This window comes from Thunnus albacares, chromosome 20 (genome assembly GCF_914725855.1).
Source record: "Thunnus albacares chromosome 20, fThuAlb1.1, whole genome shotgun sequence".
Lineage (NCBI taxonomy): Eukaryota > Metazoa > Chordata > Actinopteri > Scombriformes > Scombridae > Thunnus > Thunnus albacares.
The window spans coordinates 7748199-7758226 of record NC_058125.1 but is presented as its reverse complement, the minus strand read 5'-3'; the positions used below and the strand labels follow the sequence as shown (position 1 = coordinate 7758226).

The 10028-nt window shown below is 38.0% G+C and overlaps 1 protein-coding gene across 1 annotated transcript; it reads right to left on the bottom strand.

Annotated features, from left to right (window-relative positions):
- Positions 1-6911: 6911 nt before the first annotated feature.
- Positions 6912-9796, bottom strand: gdf2 (growth differentiation factor 2). Its single transcript, XM_044338613.1, has 2 exons — positions 8869-9796; positions 6912-7855 (listed from the first exon to the last, which is right to left on the bottom strand). The coding sequence occupies exons 1-2, from the start codon at positions 9218-9220 to the stop codon at positions 6942-6944; spliced, it is 1266 nt and encodes a 421-aa protein (XP_044194548.1). The 5' UTR covers positions 9221-9796; the 3' UTR covers positions 6912-6941.
- Between the last annotated feature and the right edge of the window lie 232 nt (positions 9797-10028).

Below are 10028 nucleotides of genomic sequence, written 5' to 3'. Positions count from 1 at the left end.
TTCATTTGTCTGTGTAGAGAGATGGTGGGTTTTGTAGGAGGGAACACTGTCATTGTCATAGTTTTTTTTGGACAACAACATCAACATAAGAGGCTTTTGGCCCCAATAAACCTTTAATCGCATTATCTGTGGTGCTTCAGCCAGCAGACAATAGCAGACAGAATAAAAATCGGTGAATCAGAGGTGCAGTTTCTAACCTTTTCTCATGCAAACAAAATACATGTTTGGGTTCTTACTTTTATTTAACTTATACGGTTGCTTTGTCTTTGTCCAAGACTTATTAATGTAATTGACACATTTACTATTACTTACAATTACATTATAGTCTTGTAAGTAATAGTAAATGGCTTGAATTACAGTCCACCATTTACCGAATTTACCGTGTTAAAATATTTATCCTATATTTGACAACTTCTACGTTTCTTTTAGATACAAAATTCGAGGGATGACAGGTAAGAAATATGTCCAGGGTGGGCAGATAATTGCGAATGCCTGATCAAAAACTCTCACACTCCTTCTCCCTCCCTCCCTCTCACTCTCTCTCTCAATGGTCTGTTATGAAGGCTTATAGTGGTGTATTTTGGTGCTGTTGGTAGCTTTAGGGGTCATGTCTGGGTCACTTCACTGATGACATGATTACACAGTTTGTGGTCACGTGGCAAAGCCGCCTTAAAACACTCCGGATCAGAATTGGGTATAAAAAAAAAATCACTCCCACACTCTGGATACAGGAACAAAAGGTTGATTGGAAAGTCTTTATCTGGATAGAATGCTGAATTATTTGCTTACTTCCCTCTTTCCCCTGCTTTGCTATTTTTTCCACATTATTGTTTTGCCTAGTTTCTTGTATTTTTTAATCAATAATTTTATCTTTTCACTGGGTGGATTGTGGAACAACAAAAAGTATCCCTCTGAATTGTATGTACCAAGATGACAAGTTTTCACTCTTTCATTTAATTCATATGATATATTTGCTGAAGAGTTAGATCTGTGCAATGAACTTGAACCTGACATCAATAATGTGGTCAGCTCAGGACCCTGTAAGACGCTGATCCAGACATTTTTGCAGCTCAGAATTATGCAGCCAGACGTCATATGCTTCCAAATGCTATGCGGAGCCCAGCTAATCTTAACCTCTTAAATTTTAATACACCTTACATAATACAATCCCCTATGCCAGTTTTCAGGACAGCAATCAATTCCTATGAAACACCGTATTCTGTCATACCTTGCCCTCACGTGTCAAATACAAAAACAAGTTACAGCAATGGCTTAGATGTTGAAATCCCAAACTGTTAACTTGCTTGAAATAAAAAAGCAACTACAAACTTAGTTTTGGAATTTAAGTATTCTCTAAAGGGAAGCCTGCTCTTGAGGCTGAAATAAACTAATTGGTTAACTTACAGGTCAGTAGGCAAGGTTTAAAAAACAGAAACAGAGTTGCTATCTCAGTAAGCTAGTTAGCCCACTGAAATTCCAACATCATGTGGACTTGAAAAGAGATTACTAATATATTTGCCTCTGTCAATTGTGCCTTAAAATCTGCTCTAATAAATATTTTAATATTACTAACTGAACAAATCACTATGTGTAATGTCAGAGGCATCCCTTGTAGAATTATAATGCAATTCTGCAGTTTGCAACTCTGCGATGGAGCATTTTAGAGTCTTTTAACTCATTGTTTTCCTTTTGAGTTCACACCTCTGTTTTGTTTCACTTTTATTATTCTTAGTATTGTTTTCAGCCACAGCAGGAAGCTGTTTCAGTAAAGAAGCTCTAAAAATTTAAGGCTTACCTAAAAACCTACCCAGCCAGCACCAAACAGCAGAAAGACAAAACTAGCAGTTAACTGGTGAACATAGTGAAGCACTTAGCAACTAAAGAGCCAGATTTATCCCTCTGCAGTTGGTGGAGAGCAAAACAAAGGTAAAAGAAGAGTGAATATTGGATTTACATTTGTCAGGCGAACAGCAACATGACGCTAAGTGACTGCTTATGTGTACATAAGCCACTGTTACATATAAACTCTGTACAGTGATGTCAGTTTTGTGTTTACAGCTTGTTGTGCTGCCCTCAAGTGGCCAAAAAAATCTATTTTATCATATTATAAATGGTTGTGTAAAAACAAAACAACAAACCGACGATTCAGACATTTTAAACTGACTTGCACACTGTTGATGACTCCTTTGGGGGGGAGTATCTTATGAGGCCAAAGCCAATTATTTTCTTGGCTTTCCAAAAATGTTAAAATAGGATTGCTTGCCTTGTTATTTGTTCTATTTTTAGACGAGTGATTTTTGGTTACCCAGGAAGGATGTGTAGGTGTCTATATGAACCCTCATTGGTCCTGTCACAGGGAATTCAGCTCTGATAAGATGTGTCACTGACTTCAAATATTTTCAAAGCTAAAATTGTGCAATATGATGACAATTAAGTGTATGGGAAATGATTGGTATTATTTGTTATTATATTAAGGGTTGTCAAAATTAACATGTTAAACCAAATTCATTTTAATGCCACTAATTATTTTTGACCGCATTAACGCAGGTTCTGTTATGGTGATCCCTTGCCTCACCTGTAGTTTTGTCCTCTAGCATTAAGTCAGATGGCAACTAGCAAGGAACAATGGATAAAAAAGGTATTTTGAATGGCAAGCTCAGCTTCAAAGCTCTGTCAATCTAAAGTTATTACTATAACAAAGTTGTTATTATTACATCTAGTCTTAAATGCTAAGTGCTAATGCTAGTGCAGGCAGCCTCATTAGTCTCCAACAATCCCAGTTGCAGCAAACCACACTTGATAGTGTGCTAGGGAAACCCATGGACAAACCTACAAGCAGCAAGCTTTCAACAGCAATAGCTAAATGTGTAGCTACAGCTTGCAGGCCACTTAACATTGTAGAGAACGAGGGTCTGCATGACATAATTTGGATCGCATCCAACGACTATACTTGACTGTTGGAGAGCCACCACTGTATCAAAGTTACACAATCTGTATGATGACCAAAGAGTGAAAGTAATTTATTTTTTATACTCCCTTTCCACTCTTTCCTGCTCACTTATTTATTGTTTGCTTCATTTTATACTATCCTGTTTTTATCCCATGGCGTAAAGGGATGTTTTTGTGAGCCTTATTTTTCCCATGTGAGGTTGGACACAATTACATTGTGTGATTTGCTTTTGAAGTGAGGGATCCAGGGAGTGATCTTTAATCAGTACTGAAGTAATGGAAAATTTAGCTGGCCAATGTGCCCATCTGTTGCCTGTTGAGCTTGAGAGAGCCATAACTTATGATTTGAGCCTATTTTTAAAAAGCTAAATGCTGTACCTGTGAGGGTTTCTTTGTCATTGTTTTGTGTTGTTAATTGATTTCCAACAATAAATGCATACATTTGCATAAAGCAAGCATATCTAGTCCACTCTCATGTTGAGGATGAAGAGTATTAACACTTGAAAAATGTCCATTTATGGTAAAATTCGAACAGATAAAAAACGTGTGATTAATTTGCACTTTACTATGGACAGTCATTCGATTAATTGTGATTAAATATTTTAATTGATTGACAGCCCTAATTATAGTACAAAGAATATCTTTATTTATATTTGAAGATGGGATTCAAAACATTTGCATGTTGTTTCTACCTTCATGTTATATTGGCCTCTGTTTTAAATTGTAATTTTCTTGTAACAGTCAAATTAAACATTAGTAACAAAATATTATATTATATTAAGTTTAGGGTAAATTAAAATAGTTTGTGTTTGTTGCACACACAAAACCCCATGTGAGGAAATTTACAGACAAATAGGATTTTGGTAAATCAGGGGTTGCTGTGTCAGGGATGATGTGAATAACATACTACGTGCAGACATTATACATGGATTTTTACAGGATTTCACAAAACCCTGTACACCACCAACAACAACAACAACAAAAAGTTAATTGACCTATTTAAGAATAATGCAATGTGAAAAGCTAAAAAGTAGCAGTACAGTTACAAAGTTGAAAAAGCCTAAATCAACTATTTGACCTTCATGGTTTGCTACAAAATATGTAGTTTAAGTTCCCTAGCTTCTTTCGCTGCTTCAGATCCAAAGGCAGTTTACTCCTTGCCTAGTTGTTGCAGTTTGGGTTCACACTTGCAATGAGGTTTTTGGGGTTTTTTTTGCGTGTTAATGATAAGGGTGTTATATTATATTTTGCACTGGAATGCTTGGAAAAGGATGATGAGCAGGAATCCATGTGAAAAAAGTTTTACTAAAAACCTTTCACATTCACACAGGTGTTTTCAGTTATTGTGGTTAATTAGACTTTAGTTCAGGTTGGAGGTGGGTGGAGCTATGCTGGGAATTACATGAGGTCACCAAACTCCAAGAAATAATATGGTGTAAACAGTACCACCCGGATGAGATGTTAAGCAAACACAGTCTGTACACACCAACAGTAAAAACAGGTCTTTTCAGGCAAAAAAGTGAAAACCCCTGCATGGGTGGATCAGGGCTGTGTAGGGTATTTAACAAAAATTTTAATGGAACAGAGGCAAAAAAGCAACTCTGGGGAAAAAATGGCAAACAAATAAAAACACAGGCTTAAAATACCCTCTTGGTGACGTCTAAATTTGCATATGCTTATACGGTACATAAGCATTCACATAAGTAGACTAAACCAACTTTAACAGAATATCACCTGCTATAGAAGTATCTCTTGACAGTGCCTGATGACTGCAGAGTGGATACACAGCTGTTTTCACTATCTAACAAGGAGTGGGACACACAGTTATAACTAACTGCAGGATTCAAGCGTCCCCACTGCTACTTTAGTGACAAAAACATCCCATGAGAATGAGAGTGTTTTGGCACTGTGTCTTCCCAATAAAATGTTCTTTTTACATTTCCATTTTACATTAAATGAAAAATAGTCACAGGTGTAATTGGTCACTGCACTGCAATTCTCCACCCTTTCCAGGAAACAGTTTACCAAAGTGATGGGCCTTTTCCAAAGCAGACATTTTGACTCGTCATAGTAGGAAAAACACAGGTGTTACTAATAACCTTAACAATGGTTTTGTTTTTCTAGTGTGCCAGTAAGCCGTGACAGCATGACAGTGAGCCAACATGCACAATACCAAAGCAAATGGAATTATTCATCATTAATTTGATTATTTACACCTGTGCTTTTTCTACTACAATTTCAACACTCCTTGCTCTCTCTGCCGGCCAAAGGTGAGTTCAACTACAACTATTCCAGTTGGTGTCTACCAGTCACTGCAAGGGGATGACAGGGTCGTCAGATTAAAAGCACAGCTGCACTCACTGTGGTCCATTCACAGCTATGGGCAAAACCTAAAAGAGAATGTGACTGTAAATCACACGTACAAATACAAATTTACCCAACTAGTAATGCTTTGGATGCTTTCCCAGAACAAACAGCTGCAAACATCCACAGATGATGGTTAATTATAGACACAGTAAATTTGTAAAGAGGGGAAAATCTGCCTGCCTGCCACATTTAGAACTTATCAGCACAAGATAAACAATCTCCTCTATGACACTCAACTATTTAAATTGCTATTATTGCTCTTGTGAGGTTTCTGTAATTCTGTTACAACTGGTAATTCATACTGTATGAAACTTCATGAGATTTAACTGCAAATACTGTATGTTGAGGCTTACTCAGAAATGGCTGAATTTTACCATGGATTACAAAGTGAAATCCTGTGAGAAGCAAATAATTAGCTGGAATTAAAGGAGTCACTGAAATGTTTTAGAGTTTCAAGTGCGACATGATTGTGTGTAAGGTTATAAGTAGAATGTAATAATGAATTCAAGACAGACTTATTTGTTGAATTATCACATTTATTCTTATTTAAAATAGGAATTATACAGACATACAGTAAAAACATTCAACTGGAAGGTATACAGATTAATTTTTTTTAGGGTTTTACACACACACACATGCACATACACACATGCACACTGAGACCAATTTTATTGTAGATTTGGCAGATTGAAACTGCAGGGAAAAATCGTTTCCATCAAATTCTGGATAATTTTTTATTAAAAGGATGATGATCTACCTGATATCTATTAATACAGACCTTGCAGTTGTGTCCACTGTAGAAGTGTGTCACAGCTGACCTGCATTAGCAACACAGAATTTTCTACACATTTTCTCTTATAGTGGAAGCAACAGCAGCAATGTAGCAAAATAACTGGATACACTGTACAGGTCCCATATTTCTATGTGTCAGCGGTTTACAGACTACGTCATATACATTAACATAAACAAATTACAATAGTAATGTACAGATTTACATTATGTCTAGCACAAGATTAGCAGATGATCAGCTGTGATTAAATGTCATCCTACCACTGCCAAGAGGTCAATTTTACCCCTCACATATTATTATTGAAATTACTTTTTACAAACATGACATTGCTAATGGATCTGGTTCAGCATTCATTCATTTTAATCTTTTACAAAAAATACAACAAAAAATATCATTCTATAGTAGTTGTAGTAGTAATTAAAGATGTCCATTGCCAACAAAATTTATGGAAGTTTTTTTTTTTTAATTTCTTTCTTACTTATTACTTGTCTTTTTTGCTGTTTTTCATAATTTGCAACATAAAATAATAATACACTTGTACTGTAAAAATATGACAAATTGAAACATATTAGGTCAAGCTTTTCAATGCACATTAAATATATTGTGTAAACATATCTGATTTCTTTGGTTTTCTGTTTTGTCATGTTTAGTTAAAAACCCTTAAAAAGCTAACTTTTTCACAGTTTCCCATTTGGATCTATTTTATTTGGAAAACATGGGCATGGAGGTTGTTATATGATCTATCAACAGCGAACATCAGCCTGTATTGAATGAAATGCAGCAGAACCATTATAATCATCTGTGCTGCAACGGTGAGTACATCAATTATTTCTGACTACCTGCATCCACACTCTGCCACCTTCATCTCTTCATACAGGTATCTTATAGTGAGGCGCCCATTCTCCTGATACATGACAGTGATGGGGTCCAGTTTGATGGGGACACAACATGCCATGTTGGCCTTCTTGGGGTTCCTGATGTTCATCAGTGTCTGGATGAGGGCATGTTTGGATGGGGTTGATTCATCCGTCAGTGGGTGGTAACACAATCCTCGACATTCAAATGCATCATATTCTGGAGGCGCCACGATCCAGCGGTCCCAGCCGATGTCTTTAAAGTTGACTTTGAGAGAGGTCCGTTGGCAGTACTCCCTCTCTGCCTTTCTTCTCCTCCGCCTTGGATGCTGAGCCTCTAGGATCTCATTTGGAAGTTGATACCCTCTGTTCCAGTCTGCACCAGAATGTAAAATGGTTTCCTCTTCATGGAGGATCATCTCTTGAAGTTCCTTCTTTGTCTCCCTCCTCCTGCTACCCAGGTCATCTGAGAAGACTATCAAAGCCGCTGAAGTGTTATCTCGAACAGACATACTCATATTTAAACAGCCAACTACTTCTTTTCCAGAAACCACACAGTCCTTCCTATCCACCACTACATCAAATCCAGTCGTTCCATGGCCTGACATGATCCAACTCTGAATAGCTGTAGTCACATCCAATGTCACCCATGTGCTCTGTGAACCTGTCACCTCTCTGCCAACAAGTAGCTGGGTTGTGGATTTGAAATTGTTGTAATCCACTTCATAGACTTTGACGGTGGTCTTGAAACTGTGGGAGGTGACCCTTGACCCTGTATCCGGGAGGAAGAAGAGCTGTAGTTCAGCAGTAGTGATCTTTTCATGGTTTGGGATGCTGACGTTGAACAGCAGCCTGTGCTTTGACTTTGTGCCATTTGTCACTGAGTGAGTTATATCTGTTGGAGAGATACGAAGAGGTCAGAGGCTTTATCTGAAACAGCAGCTGAAATTTTGTACTGTCTAACGGGGGGTTACTTGGAAATGAATCACTATTTGGTATGTTTCTATTTGGCCATACAAGCATTTCAGTCTTTGACTGTATCGCAACTATTCAATGAAAGAGGTGTTCTGGGATACTAATAGAGCAGTGGATCCCAATCCCCAAAGGGGGTTGCAACATAAATCGGAGGGGTCCCGAGATGATTATGAAGTGAAAACCAGAAAACACGTATTTCTGCTCCCCAAAATGCCTTCTTTTTAGACTTCCTTGAGGCCTCTAAAAATAAAATGAAGAAAAAGATCACTTTGGTTTGAAATGGTTTCAACCAGTGATGAGGAGTTGCAAGCAGATATTGCTTCAGAACCACCACTTATTAGCTAAACTACTGAAATCTGTGAGGCTGTAGTCAGGTACAGCAGTGCTCTGAGCTAAACACTAGCATCAGCATGCTGACATGCTCATGCTTTGCAGGTATAATGTTTACAATGTTCACCATCTTAGTTTAGCATGGTAACATTTGATAATAAGCATTTAACACAGTGCAGCTGAGACTGATGGAAATGTAATTTTTTTTGGAAGTATGTAATCATAGATCAAAGTACTGGACAAATTAAAATTTTGATGGCACTGGATGAAACATCAGGGGATCATCAAAGTGATTACAGTTCATCCAGATTTCACTCAAAATAACCACAAATGTTAGCCTTACGGTGGCACAAGAGGAAAAGTCAGGGGATCACCAAAGTTACTATACACTGTCTGGGAACAATGAAAGTCTGAATCAAATTTCATGGCAATCCATCCAATATTTGTCAAGACATTTCACTAAAAGCCAAAAATGTCAACTTCATGGTGGTGCTAGAGGTAATTGGGATCATCAAGGTCAGTAGGCATCATCCTTTGGGGAAAATAAATATCCATATAAAATTTAGTTGTGAAATAAATTTTGAAATAAATTTCACATCGTACCTTGGACAGTGAAGCTTCGTATGACATCAGACTGAGGGATTGCCGTGCTGTTGGACGCATACTTGTTGTAGAGCTCCATCATGAACTGAGGAGGGTAGATCTTGCTGTGCTCCTGAGGAACGTCTGACAGGTTGAGTTTTCTCAGAAAGCCCTCCTTCATGGTTCCCAGGAGGTTCTCCATGTTCAACTCTGCGTCTTCCTCCTCCAGAAGGTCCTCCTCTGACAGCTGAGAGTAAAATCCCTCAGGGTCCCCACTTTGGATGTCATTATTGAGAGGCTTACAGGTGCAGGAGCCAGTAGAAACCACCAGACTCAAACACACCTGGAACAGGAATGTTCTTGAGTTCTGCATTTTGAAATGAGATTCTCCGTGGGCAAACAAGCTGGCACAAACTTTACCTTCTTCCCGGCTTGAAAACAGACTTTGCGATGGCAAGGTTTGAAAATGGAGATCCCCAATACAAGGACCACTGTCCTGATGTCCGCTCCCATGCTCCCAGAGTAAACACGGAGACGTGTGTTAACCAAAATAGTAGCTTGGCCATGCTTATCGCTACCATTGATGCCTTCTTTTAAGCTTTGTTATCAGTAGAGGGCTGGCTGCTAATGAAGACACTGTAAACACTTGACGGCGATAATGAGAGAGCCACTGGAAACTGTGAGGTTACTGACAAACAGATAATTCCATAAAATGCCTTTTCCCAGCTTGAGGGTGAAAGAGGCCAGTGGAAACAAAACTGTAATCACTTAAAAGAAACACATACAGCACACTGTGTTCTTTACCACCACCATTGTATCTCTGACAAGTCACTCTGTTTTTAACTCATGTCCAAGCATGCATAGATGATGTAGCTGCTACTGCTGCTATAATGTAGCTGCTACAAATACCAAAATGTGTTTTTGGAACCTACAAGATTCATACAGATGAATAAAAAAAGTTTTAGGCACTTTAGATGTTTAGATTCTTATCCATAATGCAATAATATCAGGGATTCGCCTGATTGGTCCCAAATTTATTCTATAGTATGACAATAACCCCAAACATACAGCCAGAATCATAAATAACTATCTGTAGCAACAAAAAGGACTCCTGCAACAGATGGTATGGCCCCCACAGAGCTCTGATCTCAACATCATGGAGTTTGTCTGGGATTACATGA